General features: G+C 43.6%; 5 protein-coding genes across 13 annotated transcripts in view; 3 read left to right on the top strand and 2 right to left on the bottom strand.

The window, feature by feature from the left end:
• LOC311008608 (uncharacterized protein) overlaps positions 1 to 22,814 on the top strand; it is a 248,212-nt gene that overhangs the window by 31,908 nt on the left and 193,490 nt on the right. The gene's annotated exons all lie outside the window — the stretch shown is intronic.
• The window catches only part of LOC311008662 (programmed cell death 1 ligand 1-like), a 106,783-nt gene that overhangs the window by 46,222 nt on the left and 37,747 nt on the right, over positions 1 to 22,814 (bottom strand). The gene's annotated exons all lie outside the window — the stretch shown is intronic.
• Positions 1 to 22,814, bottom strand: part of LOC311008641 (endophilin-A1-like) — a 106,901-nt gene that overhangs the window by 58,508 nt on the left and 25,579 nt on the right. The window lies entirely within an intron of this gene.
• The window catches only part of LOC311008645 (stonustoxin subunit alpha-like), a 42,154-nt gene that overhangs the window by 14,882 nt on the left and 4,458 nt on the right, over positions 1 to 22,814 (top strand). Inside the window, exon 2 of one of the 2 annotated variants that reach the window (XM_084002425.1) lies at positions 20,641 to 20,814. The exons of the other annotated variant lie outside the window; for it this stretch is intronic. Coding sequence (XP_083858551.1) covers positions 20,641 to 20,814 — 174 coding nt within the window. The remainder of the gene's footprint in view (positions 1 to 20,640; positions 20,815 to 22,814) is intronic. 2 annotated transcript variants of the gene reach the window in all.
• On the top strand, positions 3,017 to 15,240 carry LOC311009036 (uncharacterized protein; the record flags this gene model as incomplete). The annotated part of the gene is made up of 4 exons (XM_084003012.1): positions 3,017 to 3,296; positions 3,422 to 3,664; positions 4,102 to 4,224; positions 15,149 to 15,240. The coding sequence occupies 4 exons, from the start codon at positions 3,017 to 3,019 to the stop codon at positions 15,238 to 15,240; spliced, it is 738 nt and encodes a 245-aa protein (XP_083859138.1).

Below are 22,814 nucleotides of genomic sequence, written 5' to 3'. Positions count from 1 at the left end.
GCTCTGTACTTGATGGTAAACTGGTAAGTAGAAAGAGCGGCTAACCAGCGGTGTCCAGCAGCGTCTAACTTTGCAGATGTGTTCTGACTAAAACCAGAAGAAAGGATCACATTTCTCCTGTATTAGCTTCTCTGCACTGGCTGCCAGTAAAATCCAGAATAGAATTTAAAATCCTTCTCCTCACTTACAAGGCTCTTAATGGACAGGCACCATCATATCTTAAAGAGCTCATTAACCCCTACTGTCCTCCTAGAGCACTACTCTCAGAATAAAGGGTTACTTGTAGTTCCTAAAGTCTCCAAAATTAGAACAGGGGCCAGAGCTTTCAGCCATCAAGCTCCTCTTCTGTGGAACCGTCTTCCGGTTCTGGTTCGTGAGGCAGACACTCTTCCCACATTTAAGAGTAGGCTTAAAACCTTTCTCTTTGACATCGCTTATAGCTCTTGGTTAAGCTGCTATAGGCCTAGACTGCTGGGGGATTATAGTGACACACTGAGCCCCTCTCTCTCTCTCTCTCTCTCTCTCTCTCTCTCTCGCGCTCTCTCTGTGTATGTTCCCCCGGAGTCCTTGTGCTCTCTTGCCTCGCAGGTCTCCCTGGACCGTGGTGGACATCGGTGCATCCGGACTGCACCGATGTTGTGGTCTTGTTTGCCTCTTACCGCCTGTATTTTAATTAAAGTAATTGACTAAAACCAGCATCTCTACTGTCACTAACTTGACCCGGGAGTCTGGCTATGCTTTCTGGTCCAGCAGAGTCCACTGAGTTCCTGACCGATGCAGACTGCTAACTGGCCTGATGCTGGAAACATCACATTGTAGCTCCACATGCCCGCTGTGTGACTGCTTAACTACTCCTGCTTTCTGGTCTACGGCGACGTGGTTGGGATGGATCCATCTCGGCGTGGCTGTGCCTGCTGCCATGGACTACTACTGTTGATACTATTGCTTCTGTTAATACCACCACTACTGTTAATGCTACTACTACCATACTACCAACACCAAATGCAGTTGGAACCCAAGGGCCTGGGCTGCACCAGATTTCTGCCTAAAAGCCTATTAAGGCAGTTTTTTCTCTCCACTGTCGCTGTAACGCTTGCCCCTGGGTGATGTTAGGACTTTGAAATTGTGTTGACTCTTGAAATTTTGAGCGTATTCTAGTCCTTCTCAATGTGTTAAGTGTCCTGAGATGACTTCTGTTGTGATTTGACACTATAAATAAAATTGAATTGAGTTGAATTAGTCTGAATCTGGACTGGGATCCCTCAACGGGTGACACGTCCTTACTACTTTGTTTATTGTCTCCTGTGCCATGTTTGGAGGGGGTTAATGAGTCATGTCCCACCACATTTTTATTTTATTTATTGACTTGTTTTCTGTCGTGGTGTTTTTGTTCTGTGTTGAATGACAAAAGAACTGCTGAAATGCATTTCCACCTGCTGTTTGTCAGACGTGAAGAACGTGACGGTGAGGCCCGGCGACAACGCCACCCTTCAGTGTTACGGTACAAGAGGGGCCGCCGTGGAGGCGCTGCAGTGGAGCCGAGCCGACCAGAAGACGGGCTATTACGTCTTCTTCTACCGAAATGAGCACGCCATCCCCAGCTACCAGCTGTAGTCGTTTCGTGGTCGAGTGGCGCTCGGAGATCCTTGGATTAGGGGCGGGAACGTCTCTGTGGTGCTGCGGAATGCCACCGCCAACGACACCGGGACGTACGAGTGCCGGGTGTCGGCGGACCGACGTGCCAAGCGGAACCAACCGGAGCCCTCCAGTATCATCAGGCTGACGGCTACTTTATGAACTTTGACCCATAGACCATTCCTCTATCAATCAATCAATCAACTTTATTTGTATGGCACTGTTCATACTTAAAGTGGCACAAAGTGTCTTACAGAAAAGAAAAGAAAAACAAAAATGAGGAACAAGGAAACACCATAAAAACCCAGACGTTCCCCCCCCCACAAATATACACACAGAGATACACCAAGACATACACACTCACACACATACGTAGTCATACTCACAGACATTCACACCCACACAACCACACACATACACTAGCTATTGCTGAGGAGACATGGCTGGGCACCGAGACCTGAGGTGAGGAAGAAGCTACCTTTGGGGGGCCGCGCACACCGAGAGGAAACATGGTCCATGACTGCAGGGGGTGCCGTCACAGGGACCACCCCAGCCCAGGCAGACAGGAGGCTCCACACCACGGTGTAGATCTCTCCAACCACCCGGGCCATGGCCGTCCACAGGACAGCACCCCCAGCGGTGGACCAGAAACAACTCCCGATGTGGTAGACCCCCAGGAGGAAAACCGAGGGGCTAAAACAGTAAAATAAGATCAAAGGTAGAAGCTACAAACTGAGGGAATAAAAACAGTAAAATGTATAAAATTTGTAAAATAGACCCAATAAATAAAACAAATAGAAGAAATAAAAATAAAACAATAAAACAAGACAGGATAAGCAGAAATAAATAATAATGTATAAAAAATGAATAATAATAAAAAATGTAAGAAGCATAAAAGAAATGAGAAAACATGTCAGTTAAAAGCCTGATTAAAAAGGTGGGTCTTGAGCCACTCTACAATGGTTGCCATGGCGACTCACTGGGGTTCAGCAGTAACGTTAGGAAGCGTAGAGTCCGCACTCTTATCACACCTTGTTCAGCTTATTTTCTGTTACAAGTGCAAAATTAAAGCAGAGGAATTGGCTAGCCAGCTAGCTAATGTTGTTAGCTAGCTAATTAGCCAGTCATCAATCAACGGGGAAAGGATAAGCTAACTAGCGCACAGCCGGCTCATTAGCTTGGTAATTCCACCATGCCTAAGTGCTACAGTGGCAGAAAATGAGCTGACACACTCCCCTCCGTTCTGGAGAGGGACGAGCTAGCTAGCTAGCTCACTAACTAGCCAGATATCAGTTAGCCAGTTTCTATTTCTATGACTTTGACATTGTCCTCTTGACTGATGTCGACCTGGTCGTGTCCCCCCCCCCCCCACCAGCCGATAATGAGCCGGTCTCACTCATCGTCTCAGCTGTTCCAGTATCAGAACATGTCTCTGAGTTGCAGCGGCAACGCCAGCTTTCGCGGGTGGAAGGTCATCCGGTCAACGACCCCCACCCGCGACCTCACGGCCAGGACCAAGATGTCCGCCTGTGGGCCGGGATGGGGGACGCCGACCTCCGCTGGCTGCCAACTCGGGTCGGCCAAGCAGACAGACAACGCCATCTACTGGTGTGAGTCTCCGGCGAGGCAGCGGAGCAACTCCATCAACATCACAGTGCACAGTAGGAGCAACTAGAGATTTACATGATCCTTCCTCTTTTCTGGACTCTTCAAAGATAGATGTTTTGGAATTCTTTTTTTAATTGCATTATATTTCTCCTTCATACACACTTCCACGTGTCTCCAGGTACGCCGGTGATCCTGCAGACTCCAGTCCTCCCTGTGATGGAGGGTCATGAGGTCAAGCTGGCCTGTAAGACTAAGAGGTCCTCCAGCCTCCCAGCTGATTTCTATAAAGATGGCTCCTTGGTCAGTGCTGAGCCTACAGGTCACATGACCATCCACCAGGTTTCCAAGTCTGACGAAGGCCTCTACACGTGTACCGTCGGTGGCGGCGGCGAATCTCCACCCAGCTGGCTGTTTGTCACAGGTGAGGAAGTGCTGAGTCAGCAGATACGTTTGTAATTCCTTCATGAATATCGGAGCGTTCGGCGACTGTTTAAACCACTTTCAAGCAATAATATCATGACATCCATCGATCGGAGCTGGAGAAGGTCGAGAGCTAATCTTTACAACCATCAAATCAAATTCCTCTCAACGTAATGAATGAAAAAGTTACCTTCCTTATCGTACCAAAAAAAGCACCAAAAAGCAGAGGTTAGGAGCCGAACTTGGCGTAAACCTCTGGTTCTGCGAAGTGAAGCCAAACACCAAAGTGCCTTAAGCTTGCATTCTCTCTGCTAGCCATCAGGGGGCGACTCCTCTGGCTCTATATATATATATATATATATATATATACAGTATATATACAGTATATATATATATATATATATATATATATATATGTGTGTTTTTTCATTTTTCTAGAACTTCGGAGCGTGGCCGACTCCTCCATGTCTGTGGTGAGAGTGATGTGCCACCTGGTGGTCTTCTGCCCGTACTGCATCTCCACCGTCCTCTTGGTGAGAATGTATCGCCACAGGCCCGCAGGTAACACCGACCTTCTGATGAGTCTGCAGCGGAGAAATAAGAAATAATGGGAGTAGAATGAATCAACATCATCAGCAGGCCAATCTTTTAGTAGTCATAGCAACCATAGTAGTTATTTGAATAAATCAATCGGTAAATGTCTGACATCACAACGTGCTTCATTTTGATCAAATTCACTCGGGCAGACTTCCGGTTATGGCGTGGTGCTGGTGAGGCGCGTCCTGGTGGGGCTCCGAAGCTAACTTATTGAACCAATTATTCACAGACCACAAACAGTTCAAACCTCATATAATTTGAAACGATAGAACACCATCGACCAGTCTAATGATTAGGAAATCTAGAAGAACTGCTGGGCAAGATTCAACAACATTGAAATCGCCAGCTACTCCGCAAGCTACTTCAAAAGCTACTGCTAGCCCGTCCGCTCCTAGCATGGAGAAGACGGACACTCCGACAGCTGAGCTTGGCACTGAGGTTCTCAGCGCCATACGCTCGATGAAAAAGGACTTCACAGAGAAATTTGAAGATGTGCTCGCCGGGATAGGTGGACTAAAGAACGAATTACAAACCCAAGCTAACAGGATAACAGAAACGGGAAGGCAGAATTGGGAAGGCTGAGGACGATCTGCACGCTATGCACAGCACTATGAAAAAGCTGAAAGAGAGATGTGTCACGCTGGAAAGCAGAGTGGAAGAGCAGGAAAATAGAGGACGTCGCAACAATCTAAGAATCATTGGCATCCCCGAAAAAGCTGAGGGTCAAGATATGTGTGCTTTTTTAGAAGTATGGCTACCAAAAGCTCTTGGCACAGACATCTTTCCCACCCCTCCCGTCATCGAGAGAGCGCACAGGATAGGAAGACTTATCGCTGGCCAGGATTCAAGACCAAGAGCGGTAATCATGAGATTCCTCAACTACAGAGAAAAAGAAAAAGTTATGCGAGCAGCCCGAAGACTGGGAGACGTGAAGTTTGAAAACTACACCGTCCGATTCTACCCAGACTATTCAGCGGAAACTCACCGGCAGCAGCGGCTCTTCGACGCAGTGAAAAGACAGCTACAATCCATGGGTTTGCGCTACGGCATGTTCTACCTGGCCATCCTGGTAGTCACACACAACGGTCAGCGACATTCATTCACGTCGGCCCCCGACGCAGAAAAGTTTGTCCAAAGCATAAAGAGAGATACCGCCTCCACGTCAGCGCCGGATGATGAGTAGACTGATAATATACATCCATGGACTGAACAGAATATGCTGTACCGTGACTACTCCGACACTTGCTGCTTCCAGGTGGCCAGAGGTAAACATGACAGAGTAATGTCAGGATGATTGACAGGCTGAATAACTCCATAGAGACTGACAGGCTGTAACAAGCTATTAATGCCGTACCTTGTAATGTTAACTGCCAGTCCAATTATGCGGTGCAATACTGGAAATTATTCGTTTCTGAACGGCTGCGTAAAAATGACCTGACGCCTAAATATGCAAATTAATCTGCTTTATAATAATGATGATGAATCTCAGCTTGGTTTAATCTGAAGTTTTTATTTTTTATTTTTTCTCTCTCTCTCTAGCGAAGCTATTTTGCTCTGTCATTTCTCATCTCCTTATTTGATAACAGTCTTATGTTGACATATCAAGAGGCAAGGCCCATTACATGTTCTCAGAAATGTTCAAATGGTCAGATTATTTAATAGTTGGCTGGAGCCCTTGGGGGAATGGGGCTCATAAAGTTCTCGCGCCACACTGCTCCTCACTATGAGGACCAGGTGTTTAAAGTAACCGAAGTCTGTAGTTACCTAAGGGGTCACTATTATGTATTTCAGTTGGGGAAATGCATAGGGGTTCTCAGGTTTGTTTGTTTTTGTTTGTTTGTTTTTTCCCCTTATTGTATTTATGTGGTCACTGTTTTGTTCTTTTTTCTTTTCTTTTCCTCATATACTGTTTTCCTGTTTGACAAAACTTAATGGTAGGTGAATCAGAGATTAAGATCACATCCTGGAATGTCAGAGGACTGAACAAACTGGTTAAATTAAAACAGGTATTAGGCAGAATTAGATTACTTAAATCTCAAATTGTTTTCCTGCAGGAATCACATTTGACTGATATGGCTAAAGTTATAAAAAGATGGCCAGGACAAGTCTTCGCAGCCCCATTTAACTCCCAAGCCAGAGGGGTTATTACTTTAATTCATAAATCAGTCCCCTTTAGGCTCAGCCATGAAGTAGTTGACCCGGCAGGCAGATACATTATTGTACAAGGAACAATATTGACATCCCAGATTACCCTAGTAAATGTCTATGGACCCAATATGGATAATCCCACATTTTTTAGGAATTTATTTTTCACTATATCCTCTAATCCCGGACAATATATAATTGGTGGTGACTGTAACTGTGTGCTGGACCCGCTGAAAGACCGCTCCACAAGTGTTGATGCTTCTCATTCGCAAGCCAGAAAGGGTTTGCTTCAGTCTATAAATGATCTTAACCTAATTGAGGTCTGGAGGAAACTCCATCCTAACAAAAAGGAGTTTTCATGCTACTCCAGTACTTATAATACTTCATCACGTATTGATTACTTTCTGATTTCCATGAGTCTACTATCTCATGTGAATGAATGTGCTTACGACAGTATAGTATTATCTGATCATGCTCCCATATCACTTACTCTTAATATACCAGGACTTGCCAGGTGCCCTCCCAGATGGCGCCTCCAAACAAAATGGCTTCAGGATCCCAAATTTGTCAAATTTCTTGGTGATAATATAGATAACTACTTTTGTGTGAACACAGATCAGACCAGTGCGGCCACGCGGTGGGAGGCATTTAAAGCGTATATTAGGGGTGTGATGATAAGCTATACAAGTTATAAGTCAAAGTCCCACTATAGAGAGCTAACCAGCCTTGAAACTCAGATTAAAGCTCTGGAGCTAGACCTATACCAAAATGATAGTCCAGAGAAACATAAGGAGCTCCTTTTGTTGAGAACTAGGTATAAAGAACTGTCTACTAATAAAATTGCAGCAAATCTCCTTTGGCTGAAACAGTCTTATTATGACCAAGGAGATAAGGCTGGTAAGCTACTTGCATGGAGAATTAAAAAAATGCAATCACATAGAGCTATAAATTCAATTCAGCTAGAAAATGGAGAGCATACAGTGGATCCAGTTGAAATTAACTCCTCCTTTAGAACATTTTATGAATCCCTTTATCGATCAGAATACCCAGACGACACACAGTTACAGTCTAAATTCCTGGACAAACTAGACATTCCAACTATGACAGATCATGACAAGACCAAACTGGACAAACGTTTAACGGTCGATGAAATGTCAGAAGCCGTCCGCAACATGAAAAGTGGAAAGACCCCAGGTCCGGATGGGATCCCAATAGAAATCTATAAATTGTTCCCAGATAAACTGCTCCCCCCTTTGCTAGAAATGTTTGAGGAAGCATATGAGTCAGGAATCCTACCTCCAACCCTACGAACTGCACTAATTACCTTGGTCCCAAAGCCTGGCAAACCACCCACAGAAAGGGGATCTTATCGTCCTCTATCCCTAATGTGTTGCGACACAAAAATACTCTGTAAGGCCTTAGCAAGGAGGTTAGAGAAGTATGTTCCATCCCTGATTCCCAATGACCAGAACGGTTTTGTTCTAGGACGCCAAGCATTTCATAATATACGCAGAGTATTAAATATATTATATGAAAGGTATGATGCTAAAGATAATGCAATCCTGTCGCTTGATGCTGAAAAGGCCTTCGACAGGATTGAATGGAAATACCTGATGGAGGTCCTGGCAAGATTTGGATTGGGGGATGGTTATCTTAAATGGCTGAAGCTCCTATATACAAATCCAACAGCCGAGATATTGACAAACAACCAGATATCCCAACCATTTAGATTACACAGAGGCACGCGACAAGGCTGCCCCCTGTCCCCTTTTCTATTTTTGTTTGCTATTGAGCCACTAGCTCTGGCTATCCGGCAACATCCAAGAATCCTAGGGGTGAAAATAAAAGAAACGGAGCATAAAATTTCACTTTTTGCAGACGATGTTATTATTTATTTGACCAGCCTGGCATCATCTGTACCAGTACTAGTTGAAGTTATAGAAGCTTTCGGAAAATTCTCAGGCTATAGAGTTAATCAATCAAAATCCAATATTTTATTTTTGAATAAGAATGAGAGAAAAAACCCACAGATTATCTCGCCCTTCTCAGCTTCTCAAAGGGGTTTTACATACTTGGGGGTCAATATTGTTCCAGAAATTGAAAATATTGTTGCCTCTAATTATGATCCTTTAGTACAGTCCATTACTGAATCTCTGAATAGATGGATGCCCATGCCCATCTCCATGTTAGGCCGCATTAATGTTCTTAAAATGTCAATTTTGCCCAAATTTCTCCACCTATTTCAATCTATTCCTCTCCCACTTCCACAATCCTTTTTTTGTAAACTCAGAAAGCTGTTCTCAAATTTTATATGGAGCAACAGACGTCCAAGATTACGGCTCTCCCTGTTGTATCTTCCCTATGATGGTGGTGGACTTCAAGTCCCTAATCTACAATGGTACTACTGGGCAGCACAATTACGTACAGCAATGTTTTATTTCTCGGCTTCTGAACCTCCTGCATGGCTAACTATTGAACGCACAACAACATCTGGTCTACCTCTTCAGACATACTTGTATTCTACTCATGTTAAAAAACTCAAGAAACAGACAAAAAACCCCTTTGTAAAAAACACCTTCTCTGTTTGGCATGAGGCACACGCTTATACTGGAGATGCACCTAAACTCTCTCAATTTGCCCCAATATGGGGTAATGATAACTTTGTACCTGGTAGAGCAGATGGTGGATTTAAACAATGGGCTAACAAAGGTTTATGTAAAATAATTGACCTATACATAGATGGGAACCTAATGACTTTTGATCAATTGGTCTGTAAATATGACATACCTAGGAATCATTTCTTTAAATACTTACAATTAAGGAGTTTCATAAAATCACAGGTCCACTCCCTGGATATACCCTCCATGTCAGCTATAGAGAAGTGTATTGTAAGTAATAAGGATGGTCGAGGCCAACTGTCAACACTGTATGGTATGTTACGATCCAAATTAAAGGACAATTCTTACTGTAGACTTAATGCATGGAGAGGCGACTTAGGAATAAACATTACAGAAAATGAATGGGAAAATGCTTGTTTAAAGGCACAAACAAAGACTATAAATACAGCACTAAAACTCATACAATACAAGTGGCTATTCAGAACTTATGTGACACCTGTAAAACTACATCATTACAACCCCAACATTCCCGACAGCTGTACTAAGTGTAATGATAGTGTTGGCACTCTGCTGCACTGCATGTGGGAATGCCCAAAAATTCAGTCATTTTGGAAAGATGTAACTTGCATGATATCACGTATGACTAACATGGTGGTCCCACTTGCGCCAAAGCTCTGTATATTAGGTATTTATCCTGATAATTTTGCACCGGGTCGCAAAAATGCTCCCATTATTGATCTATCCTTGCTTCAGGCTAGGAGAGCTATTGCACTGAGGTGGAAAAGTTTGGACAGCCCTACATATGGAATGTGGTTACGGGAAATGGCGTCATGCTTGACACTGGAGAAATTAACATATGTGGCCAAAGGGAAACTAAACAGGTTTAGAGAGATATGGGATGCTTTTATGCAGTTTCTGGAGAGTGATCAGACAGGAATTAACGATTAAATTTGCACTTGCGGTATGAATAAACAGGACCACTTTTGATTTCGTGTTTTATTTATTTTTCCATATTATGTGTGTATGTGTATGTATGTATATATTATTATTATTATCATTATTATTATTTATTTATCTGTTATGTTTGTTTGTACGTACTTCTGTTTTCCATTCTTTGAATGTTTGTACTGTTGAGGGTGGGGGGAGCAAGCAAGCAAGCAAGCAAAATTTATTTGTATAGCACTTTTCATAGAAGGGGTTCACAAAGTGCTTCACAACAGAGTCAAAGAGTAAAATAAGAATAGACAATTAAAATACAAAGGAGCATAGAAACATAATAGCATGGCAATATAAAACAAAGTTACGACAAAACCCAGAAAACCCACCCCTACGTAAAAGCCAGTCGAAACAGCAGGGATTTCAGATCCTTTTTAAAAGATTCGATGGAGTTTAAAGTGCGTAGGGACAGTGGTAGGGCGTTCCAAAGTCTGGGGGCAACAGCTTGGAAGGCTCTGTCCCCTCTGGATTTAAAATGAGTGAGCGGGATGGTAAGCAGGCATTTACCAGAGGATCTGAGGGAGCGTGAGGGGGTATAAGATTTTAGCAGCTCTAAAATGTAGGAGGGGGCTTGACCATGTAAAGCCCTGAAAGTAAGAACTAAGATTTTAAAATTAATTCTAAAATGGATTGGGAGCCAATGGAGTTCTGCTAAAATCGGCGTGATGTGCGCACTTTTTCTCGTGTGGGTTAAAAGTCTAGCTGCAGAGTTCTGAACAGCCTGGAGGCCATGAAGTGCTTTTTGTTTAAGACATGTGAAAAGGCTGTTGCAGTAATCTAGACGTGAGGAGATAAAGGCATGGATGATCATCTCAAGTTCTGCTTTGGACACCATGGATCTTATCTTAGAGATGTTCCTCAGTTGGAAGAAGCAGTTTCTAATCAGCTTGCTGGTGTGGTGCTCAAGAGACATGGCTGAGTCAAAGATGACCCCGAGGTTCCGGAGACTCGTCTGGACGGAGGAGCCTACTATACCCAAGTGAGATTTGATAAAGGGGATGCGATTTTCGGGTGCAATAATCAGGGTCTCTGTCTTTTCTGAATTTAATTGCAAGTAATTTGAATTTAACCATTGTTTGATGGTGGACAAACAGCTGGTTAGTGAAGACAGTTTAAAAGACTCAGACTCATTAAAAGAACAATACAGTTGGATGTCATCAGCAAATAGATGATAAGAAACATGTTGGAACTGGCTAATTATCTGACCCAGGGGAAGAATGTATAAAAGGAATAGAATTGGCCCCAGCACCGAGCCTTGTGGAACCCCACAGGGCAGGGAGGCTGTTTCTGAGAAGATCTGGTTTGCACATACATTAAAACTTCTTTCAGAGAGATACGATTCAAACCATTTTAAGACGAGACCAGAGAACCCTAGGTCTTTGAGTCTGTTTGCCATAATTTCGTAATCAACAGTATCAAAGGCTGAGGAGAGGTCTAGTAGAACGAGGACTGAGTCTTTGCCAGAGTCGGCTGCCATCATAATATCACTAGAAACTCGAGTCAAGGCAGTTTCGGTAGAGTGATTTCTACGGAAACCCGACTGGAATTTATCCAGGACATTATTTGTCTCTAAGAACACTGTTAGTTCCTCTGCCACTATTTTCTCCAAAAGCTTGGACAAAAAAGGAAGCTTAGAGATTGGCCTGTAGTTTTTAGGTAGTGATGGATCCAGGGATGGTTTTTTAAGAACAGGTTCAACGACAGCATGTTTGAAGTACCTAGGAACCACACCAGTTGAAAGTGAAAGATTAATCAGGTTCACAACACAAGGACCAATCGAGTTGAGAACAGTTTTAAGCAGCTTAGTGGGGATAACATCAGAAGGAGACGAGGAGGGTTTCATTTTTTGCAACAGCGTAGTGATGTCCTGGAGCGTCACCTGACCAAAAGAGGACCAGGTGCAGGACAATTGACCAGTAGAATTAGACAGTGCAACAGAGTCAGTTGAAGACAGTGGTGGGATATTGTCTCTAATGTCACTGATTTTGACCAAAAAGTATTTAAGAAAATCATTGCTGTCAGAATTTGAATACACAGGAATTTGCGGGACAGAGGGTGAGACAAGGGAGCTGATAGTCTCAAATAAGACCTTAGGGTTTTTCTTATTTGAGGATATGATTTGAGCGAAATACTGTGACCTGGCTTTCCTCAACATTTCATTTAGAGAGCCTCTGAGCTCCCTTAGGTGGAGTCTATGAACCTCCAGTTTAGTTGACTTCCACAGTCGTTCCACTTTGCGACAGTTTCTCCTAAGAGAGCGGACAGAGTCATTTATCCAGGGGTGAGCTACATTTGCAAGTGCACAGCTTGTTTTCACCACAGAGACTTTATCTAAGATGGACGCACAATGACTATTAAAAGACTGGATGAAAACATCTGGGTGATCAATTCCCATCAGTAGTTGTGGCTCAAACATAGAGGAGAAACCGTCTGCAGCATCCTGGTTTAAAATCCGCCTTTGAGATTTTATTTTCAGAGGGGGAGGGATTACGGGAACGTTGACATTAAAAAGCACACAGCTATGGTCACTGACTTGGAAGTCCTCCACAAGTACATTTCCAACATCTAGGCCTAATGAAAAGACAAGGTCTAATGTGTGACCCTTGGTGTGCGTGGGTCCAGAAACATGCTGGGTGAGGTTAAAACAGTCAGTGATGGATAAAAAGTCAGCAGCTGAGTTACTTGAGACATCATCGATGTGGATATTAAAATCACCAATGATTAAAACTCTCTCTAGCTTAATAATGGAGGATAAAAATTCTGTAAAATCAGTGAGGAAGGCTCCCACAGGGCCGGGGGGGCGATAAATTAAAACACAATGAAAGGGGCTAGAAGACCCAACTTCTATTGACTGAGACTCAAAAGAGGAGAAAGGCTCGGAATTTATCAGTCGGCACTGGTGGCTGTCCTGGTACACAACAGCCAGGCCTCCACCACGTCGCTCCATGCGGGGAGTCCCAATAGACGAGCAGCCTGGAGGACAGAGCTCCTTTAAGTGGAAAAACTCATTTTCCCTCTGCCAAGTCTCAACCAGGAACAAGATGTCCATGTTCTTGTTCATAAACAATTCGTTCAGGGTTAGGGATTTATTGGAAATTGAACGAGCGTTTAACAATGCAACCCGCAACGGCAGTGACAAATCAGCTGATCTGACAGCTGGTTGTTTTGGGACTGACAGCAAGCACCTTCTATTTGGGCTGGCGCCATTTGACGCGTTGAATGGAGGGGTACGGTGAATGTGAGAGGGCCTATTACTTATTATAACTGGAATACGGGATTGCAGATGACGTGGAGTAGGCCGCTGGTGCCAGTAGGGGGAGGTATTACGGGAGGGAATGGGGTGGGATGAGACCGTAGAAGAAGCAGCAGGTGGTGAGGAGGGGGTGTGGCATGTAAACAGTCATTCACGTGGAGATGTAAGGATAGCATGGTGAATGTTAGCCGCCAACAGCTGTTTGCCAAAGGAGTTAGGGTGGACTCCATCACGCATAAAAAGAGTCGGGCGCTTCCAAAACAAGTTAAAATTGTCAATAAAACCGAGGTTGTGGGCTCGACATGCAGACTGGAGCCAGGTGTTGAGAGCAAGGGTTCTGCTAAAACGCTCAGGACCGTGGGATCGAGCCGGGAGGGGGCCACTGATAAAAACAGACTTCTCCCTGGATTTTAAAAGACTAAAAAGGCTGTTAAAAAACTCTTTTGTGAGTTCTGACTGCTGGTAGGCCATGTCGTTTGATCCTACATGGATCACTAACCGGGCAGGCAAGGAGGAAGGTGGGATCGAGTGAAGCAGACCGGGGAGTATGTCCAGGAGTACCGGGACAGTAGCGCCAGGGAAGCAGTGAGTGGAGGAGTTTTCGAAGCGAACGCCTCGGGTGTAGGAGTCTCCGATGATCACAGTCGGGGGCGGGAAAAGGAGCGGCGAGACCCCGGGAGAGCCAGGAGCATTTGCACCGGGAAAATGATCCCGAGGCCGGCCGCTGTGGAAATACCCAGAGCGCCTCCGTACTGCCTCCTTCAGCAGCCTCTGCCGTGAGGCAGAAGTCGCGGTCTGGGATGACTGCTGGCACTGGGCTCCAGAGGTGCTTCCCTGGATGCCACCGGGGGGTGGTGGAGGAGACGTCAGGCCAGTGGAGCAGCTCTGTGCACCACCAGGTATAGCTGGAGAAGACGTCAGTCCAGTGGAGCAGCTCTGTGCGTTGCCGGGTTGAGCTGGAGAAGACGTCGGGCCGGTGGAGTAGCTCTGTGCGCCACCGGGAGGAGGTGGGGGAGATGTCGGTCCAGTAGAGCAGCTCTGGGTCCCGCCAGGTGGTGGTGGAGGAGCAAGGTGAGCAGCAGACACCACACCGGTCTGTGATAGGGACGCGGCGGCCAGTGGAGCAGCACTCGAACCAGAGCCCGAGCCCCGACCAACTCCCTGGTCCCCAGCAAGCTGCGACAAAGCGTCGAAGCGATTGGAGAGTGGAAGTGGGGGTGAGACAGCTACGGGTGAGGTCCTCCTGTGGCCACGAGAAACCACCTCGACCCATGGACGCTGAGAGCGGGGGGTGGAGCAGGAGGACGGCCGCAGGCTGGAGGGATCACAGGGCAACGTGTCCTGAAGAGCCGCTGAGAGAGAGGAGATCTGAAGGCTCTGTTGGTGAGCGACATCCAGACACTGGTTCAGCAGGGCCTCTTTGGTTTTAAGTTCCGCAGAGAGCCGACGGACATCGTCTAACAGGTCAGCAATCTTCTTCTGTGCTGTCTTTAGTCGCCAGTCTGGCTCCGGGGACATGGAGGTAGCCATGTAGCTTAGCGTGGCAGAGCTAGCTGAGGCTAATTGTATTGCCGGGTTTCGACTGGGGATAGGCCAAACAGTGTAAAAAGTAGTAGAAATAGCCACTGATCACCTTAAAACTCACGGGGCTGCAGCTGTGAGTATTAAAAGTTTAAAAACAGCTCAAATCTGCTGCGATCCTGGGTTAGGAAATACTAAAAATCAGTTAAAAGTCACTTGAGAGAGCGTCTGCGTCTGCGTCTGCGTCTGTTCATATTGTCACTGTCCCTGTGACTGTATGTTCTATGTTAATGTGTATGTATATAAAAAGAAAACAATAAATATATTGTTAAAAAAAAAAAATTCACTCGGGCAGGAAGGAAGCGGCGCGTTTCCATGGCGACGCCTCCACCCGGCGAGGATGATGAGGAACCGTACGATGACATCACCACCGAGCATCATTTCTGAACTTGTTTGCTTTGTTGGAGTCGGTTCACCCTGGACAGGTCACCAGTCTATCACAGGGCTAACATGTAGAGACAAACAACCGTTCACGCTCACATTCACACCTACGGGCAATTTAGAGTCACCAATTAACCTATTATCATATAATCCAAACCCTTTAGAGTCAAATAGATTGTATTCAAATATTATTATTTAAATCCTATAAAATGTAAAATTGCTTTTTAGTGAGTGTGTAGGCATGTAAAACTTTATTAACAATAGTAGCTTAACGAACAAAGAATTCCGTATTAACCCACCATCGTTTGGATCCTAACAGTCTTGAGGTCTTTGATCTACATAAAACTAAGATATTACAAATCCATATAATTAGGGATTCAAGCTTTTATTCTATTTTTAAATTGTATTCATAATTCAGTCTCACTGGGTTTTGAAACCTCTTTTTTTAAGGGCAACGAAGACGTAGAAGTTCATCGTAATCATTTCTCGTTAACATTCAGCATTAACGTTTGGCGCTACGTTTCCGTGTCCTCGGCTTCTGTCGGCGTTTCTTGGACAGAATCGATGTTTGGCCAGCAGAAAGAATGAAAGTTCAAAGGCACTTCAGCGTTAGCTTCACTTTTAACGAGACTGTTAACTTTACGTTGTCTCATCTCTAGAGAACGGTGAGATATCAGGCAACGCTACTGAAACAAACAAACAAAGCTATATTGAAAATATTCAGAATGACAAAGATGCGATGTAGAGAGCAGAGTGAATGCAAGTTTGAGGCACTTCAGCCTTGGCTTCACTTTTCAGAACCAAAGGTCGCCGCCAGCCGTCTATGAGTGGATAAGAAGCGGGAGATGCAGCAGAATAAATTCTCTCAGCCTGAAATACATCATGAAGCGTATCCTCCGTCATAATATAAAATATAATATATATATATATAAAATATAATGTATTATAATTAGGACACAGCTTCTGTCTCTGCAGCTCAGAAGTGATGCTCGGTGCTGACCGCCACAACGTCATCATAGTCATCAGCCGAGCTCTGCTCGCCGTCGTTGGGTGGCACTGTTGCCACGGAGACGGGAAGGCGATTTCCTGTCAGAGGAGTTTGATAAGCAATATTAAAAGAAGGGTAAGCATGACAAATAACAGTCAACATTACATAATGTATTGATTAATTGATTGACTGATTGATTGATTGATTGATTGATACCTGTGGTTGTGACAGTTACACACGCGCGTAGAGGGCCGTTGCTATGGTGACGGCACTCTGTGGCTTTGATCTTGAGAAGTGACAGCAGGTGTGCTCTGATTGGCGGACAGGAGCAGCAGACAGGAGCAGTCAGTGGGAGTTGTAGTTTTTTTTGTCAAACATCGTCTGCTCAGGTATACTTTCACCTAGAAACTCCATTTAAACTTTAAAATGTCTGTCTATCTGTCTCACTCAGAAGTGACAGCAGCTGCGCTCTGATTGGCCGACAGGAGCAGTCAGTGGGAGTTGTAGTTTTTCAAAGAAGACAGACAGACAGACAGACACACACACACACACCTGACAGACAGACAGACAGGACCGACAGACAGACAGGACAGACACGTCACAGGACCAGCTGCGGTTGATTGCTCTGCTCTTATTGGTGGGCTCCATCTGGCCCTGGTTGCTTAGCTACCAAAGCCTGCCCCCAGCAAGCCTGACTGTGATGAACGTTTTACTGTTGCTCACATGTGATAACATCATTAGGGCACTCTCCACACAACTCAACTGGGAACCGTAGGGTCGCCGGTTCGAGTCCCTGTATGGACCAAGAATGGAGAGGTGCCAGTTCACCTCCTGGGCTCTGCCGAGGTGCCGTTGAGCATCCAGCTTAATTATACTTTTGCATATATTCAGCTTTTTTAAAATGGGTTTCAAATATTCAGCTTTTTCAAACTTTTCACATATTCAGCTTTTTGAATATTCTCTTCAGCTATTCAGCTTTTTCATACATTTGCACATATTCAGATTTTTTAATATTGTTTTCAAACATTAAGCTTTTTCATACTTTTGCATATATTCAGCTTTTTAAATATTCTTTTCAGCTATTCAGCTTTTTCAAACTTTTCAAATATTCAGCTTTATTAATATTCTCTTCAGCTATTCAGCTTTTTCATACTTTTCAAATATTCAGCTTTTTTAATATTCTCTTCAGCTATTCAGCTTTTTCAAACTTTTCAAATATTTAGCTTTATTAATATTCTCTTCAGCTATTCAGCTTTTTCATACTTTTCAAATATTCAGCTTTTTTAATATTCTCTTCAAATATTCAGCTTTTTCAAACTTTTCACATATTCAGCTTTATTAATATTCTCTTCAGCTATTCAGCTTTTTCATACTTTTCAAATATTCAGCTTTTTTAATATTCTCTTCAGCTATTCAGCTTTTTCAAACTTTTCAAATATTTAGCTTTTTGAGTATTCTCTTCAAATGTTCAGCTTTTTCATACTTTTGCACATATTCAGCTTTTTTTTAATATTTTCTTCAAATATTCAGCTTTTTTAATATTCTCTTCAAATATTCAGCTTTTTTTTGCAGTGTTACTTCAGCATTAAAGCATTTCCACGTATTTTCTGCAGGAAATGCATTTTCTAGTTATAAAAGGCATCATAATGCTAATGTTATTAACCAACAGAATGAGATTAAAACATATTATAAGTATTATTGTAATGTATTACAGACATGTCCCCCAACAACCTTTTCCATTGTACATATATATAGATATATAGATATAGATATACATATACATATATAGATATACATATATTGATATATGATATATTTGGCAAATCAAACTTCACTGATAACGACTTGCTGTGATAGAATTGGTTATAAAAAAGTTCCCTCCTTTTCCCCGTTGGTAGTGTGTAATAAACAAACCGCCCCTGAACGGAAGTGTAAAATTGTCTCATAGTTTCATTTGATAAAAAACAAAGCATGTCGTGAATATTTTCAATATGATTTAAATCAGGAAACAATCAAATAAAAAGACTAAATATCCAGTACAACAACCAAATAGAAAATACCCCATTTCTATTTGTTGTTCTGCAATAAGGAACTACTTTTGATTGGTTCATCTCTGACTGTGATAAATGACATTCACAAAAAATATCGGCATTTATTTTTGTTATATTCATTTTGTGGAATTATAATTTTTTTTTACCTTACTGTATTCAAATGTGGCCTAATAATGTGTGCTGTGTTTACATTATATTACTGTACTAAACTGAACAACACAGACTGAAGGTTTGATCCAGATCAAAACCAAGATTGGATTACGTGATCTGATTTCAGAATCCGTTTTTCCTTTTGAAAAACCCATTTTCAATATTTAATCCAATCAGAAATCCTAAATCCAACGGGAGTCCTTCTGAAAAAGTGGGCCCTGGATGCCATTAGTCCTGCAGCACCGTGGACAAACGCCACATCAGTGAAAGTGGCAGTGAGCTGAACGCAGGTGGTGAAACATCAGAATTCAGGGTTCATTGTGATATTTACAAAGAAGAATAAAGCACCGACTGTTTGGAAGAGAGAGACAGACACATGTTGTTCTCTGACCTCGTTGACCAAAACATAATGAAGGAGTCTCATTCTCCGCTGGTGGAAGGAGGACTAACCCCTCACCTGCTCTCCACTTTGCTTCATTTCTTACAGGAAAGATTCCTTTACGTTTAGACAAGAAGTCAGCAGCTCTACCAGTTAATGACGTGTTATGTCATGTGTTTTATAACAGCCAGGAGGTCGAGTGGGAGGTCTTGTGGTGATCGAGCCCAGCACTGAGTGACCACTCTGGTCTCCTGCGAGGCTTTTCCGAGAGGAGCCGGTGGTGCTCTGAGCAGGGACTGAAAGATTTCTGCCCAGACAGACAGCTTTAAGTTGCTGTGATCTCTGTAGCAGTCATAGTCCTGTCATTATCGTTGACCTCGTATGTGAGCATTTAATAACTATTCATTATTAGTATAATAAGTATATGTTATCAGTTCAGATGTGTCCAGATGTGTGATTAATGAACAAAAGGCCCATTCGTGTGAGGCTGTATGACTGCATGGTCCGGATTACCTGAAAGCCTATAGGAGGAGCTCTAAAACACTGTTCATAAACGCTCCGACAGCGTCTGACGCTCACGTTTTGAAAAGCCTCGCAGGAGACCAGAGTGGTCACTCATGCTGGGCTAGATCACCACAAGACCTCCCGCTCGACCTCCTGGCTGTTCTAAAATCTGAATATTCAGATAAAGACATTGTAATCGGTCTACGGAGCAGATCAAGTGTTCACGCTGCATAACACGGCGCCTTCCGGGTCATTAAAAAAGACGTGAAGGCAAAATCTGGAATGAGAAATGGCACTATTTCATCCCCGAATCCCATTCATGAACACAATATCTAATATCAGTTAACGAGTCGTTTTCCGTTTCTCGTTTTCCGATTTTAAAACGAATAACGGGATACGAGTCATTTCCGTGTTTCGTTCTTTTATTTTGAAGCGTAAAACGGGAAACGACTCGTTATCCGTTTTCCGGGTGTCGACTTCAACACGAAAGTCTGATGGCCGCAGCGTTCACGGACCCATCTCCCCAACAGAAGGTACGCTACTGCTAGGGCTCGTGCCACCACTCACGAGTCACATGACGTTAAATGAACACAAGCTAGTCCTACTTTCTGCTGTGTTTTAGACAGTTACACACACACACACACACACACACACACACACACACACACACACACACACACATACACACACACACACACACACAGTGATGGATAGTCATGTTGAAGACATTTATTGTAACTTTTCTCTGAGTTTTGTCGACATAAGAATGACTCGACCCACAAGAATCTGCGTGATGAGCAGCTACAAACAGAATCTCACATCAGAAACATTCAGAAAGGAACTGATTCACAACTGAAAGTGAAACTTAAATAGGATCGACAGATTCACTGACTTTAGACGGTAAAAGTCGGGGGATTTCAAAAAGTGGGCGGTATATTGTGACTCCTCCATAAATGATTGCACATACACTTGCATATTTATGCACATTTGTCTCTGAATGACAAGGATTTAGAATTAAAACACGTTCAAAGAGTTCTATCTATAACCGGGCGTGGAGAGTTTGTGTGCCGTCATGTGACTGCCTGGCTGCGTTTGATTGGTGAAACGGAGTCAGTGAGAGTCTTGAAAGAAGACTCAGACAGAAATAAACAGATGGCACAGTGTGACGTTAACCTCACCATGGAGCCTAATACGCCACCCAGCTGCAACAATAACCTGATGAACAAACATGTTAAACATCATTAACTTCATTAGGATAATAATGTCAGTTAGAACCTGAGGGGATGAACAGTTGTTTGTAATTGTTTCATCACTAATTTCTGATTCCTCTTCAGACTCAGTGGCTGTAAGCTCTCAGAGAGAAGCTGTGAAGGTCTGTCCTCAGTTCTCAGCTCCCAGTCCTCCAGTCTAAGAGACCTGGACCTGAGTACCAACGACCTGCAGGATTCAGGAGTGAAGCTGCTGTCTGCTGGCCTGGAGAGTCCACACTGTCGACTGGAAACTCTCAGGTCAGATTCAACTACTTTGAGAAGTTTACCTATGAAGCTTTCAATGATGTGTTTACATGCACCAAATATTCAGTTATTTATATTCACGTATTCCTAAAAAGACACGTTTGCTACTAATCTGTTAACATGGTGATGAAATACTGTTTCTGCTGCTAACGACTTGCCAGCAAAAGAACAAAACCAAACTTTTGTCAAAACCAAACCTCTTGTTTCTCTTTTCCCTGCCGTTCCATGTTTTAATAGTTTTATAAATCCACCTGGTGTTTATAAATGCTGTTGCAAACGTCAGTCTACGTTTGTGAACGTCACTCCATGAACATGTGAGCCTGAACTCCAACACCAGACTGTCTCTGCTGTCAAGGTGGAGCCAGTTTGAACCACTTTCTATACAGTTGAGTTTATTGAGTTTATATGAAATGAACTAATATTCTTGTCACGGTGGCTGAAGCAGCAGGGAGGACCCACATGCAGACTCAAAGCTATGCAGATGCAATGAAGACATATTATTCATGAAAACACCCCCTAGTGGCCAGCAGAGAGAATGCAGCTTTAAGGACCTTCAGGCTTGACTTCACTTTTCTGAACCAGAGGTTGATGCCTGATTGGAATATCAACTCTGACAACTGAACATGAACCAACCAGACATTTTGATGCTGCTGACAGTTTTAATTCAAAGTTTAAAGCTTCTAACTCGTCTGCACGGCGGAGACAAAACGCCATTTTAACACCAACATGTGCACACACATTTATGATGACAATGACTGTAAAAGGCTCTATAGCAAGGGTCACTAAGAGGTGGAGCTTGGCCCAGATCCAGACCCAGACCCCGTCCTATCTGGACCCAGACCCATAACTGATAGATCATTGAGAATTATGAAATGATGACGGAGCGTTTCCATTTTACTGCTGCAGCGTTAGCATCACTACACTGGTTCAGATGGTTGGAGGCTAAATCATCTCACTGGTTGCTACTCACAAACACTAAATTACCCAGTAATGCAACGGGGTGAAACGTTAACTCTGAACTTAATCAAATCTGTGCAAACTGGAGTTTCTGTGAGTGACGTTTCCATGGTGACAACTGAGGAGACTCACTGACAGCTGACAGATGGATCAGAGAGTGGAGGTGATAAAGGTCAGTCAGGTGGGTGAGATCTAGAGCCGATAGATAAGTTCACACGGCTGCTCTCAAAGAGGAACGCTGACAGTGAGAACAGAGCTTTGAATCAAGACAGACTCTTTTCTTCCAGTTGAACACCTGAATGCCTCATATGTTCTGAGACTCTTAAGAAGCACATTTTCAAAGCTGTGTTTTGTATTTTACTGTTATTATCAGAGTACTTGTTCTTCATAATTCCTCCAGTTCAATATGAAAACTATAAACATCGTTGAAATGTTATTGAATTACAGCCTTTTTTCTTTGCTCGATGGTTTAAAATCAAGACCAGATCTTTGTTGGCACACCAGGTCTGAAGACAGACCACATAGACTGTTTCTACTGTTGTTCTTCTCTTTCTAACAAATGGTTTCTCCCTCACACCCCTTCTGTCATGTCTCCAAGACATCAAAGCCTGGAAGGCCTTGAACTGTTTACATTTGAACCAAAATAAAACAGAAGTGATGGTTTGGCCCCAGCAGCTCTCGTGAACCCTCGCCCATTGACTCGGGCCCTTTGACAGACTATGGAAAGCCAACAGTCACAAGCTTGGGTTTTAAAATGGACAGTGATTTTAAATTGGATCAGCAAATTAGTTCAGTATTGAAGTCCAGCTTCTTTCAGATCAGGCAGCTGGCAAAGGTGAAGCCTTTCGTTGCACAAAAGCACTTTGAGACAGTAATCCAGGCCTTCATAACATCTGGGCTGGATTACTGTAATGCACTTTATTGTGGAGCCAGCCAGTCCTCCCTCGCACGTCTCCAGCTGGTGCAAAATGCAGCCGCTCGCCTCCTAACTGGAGCGCGTAAGAGGGAGCACATAACTCCAGTCCTGGCCTCCCTCC

The sequence above is a fragment of the Eutrigla gurnardus genome (assembly GCF_963514095.1).
Source record: "Eutrigla gurnardus genome assembly, chromosome: 23".
Taxonomy (NCBI): domain Eukaryota; kingdom Metazoa; phylum Chordata; class Actinopteri; order Perciformes; family Triglidae; genus Eutrigla; species Eutrigla gurnardus.
The sequence above is the reverse complement of the archived record's forward strand: the minus strand, read 5'-3'. Positions and strand labels throughout refer to the sequence as shown.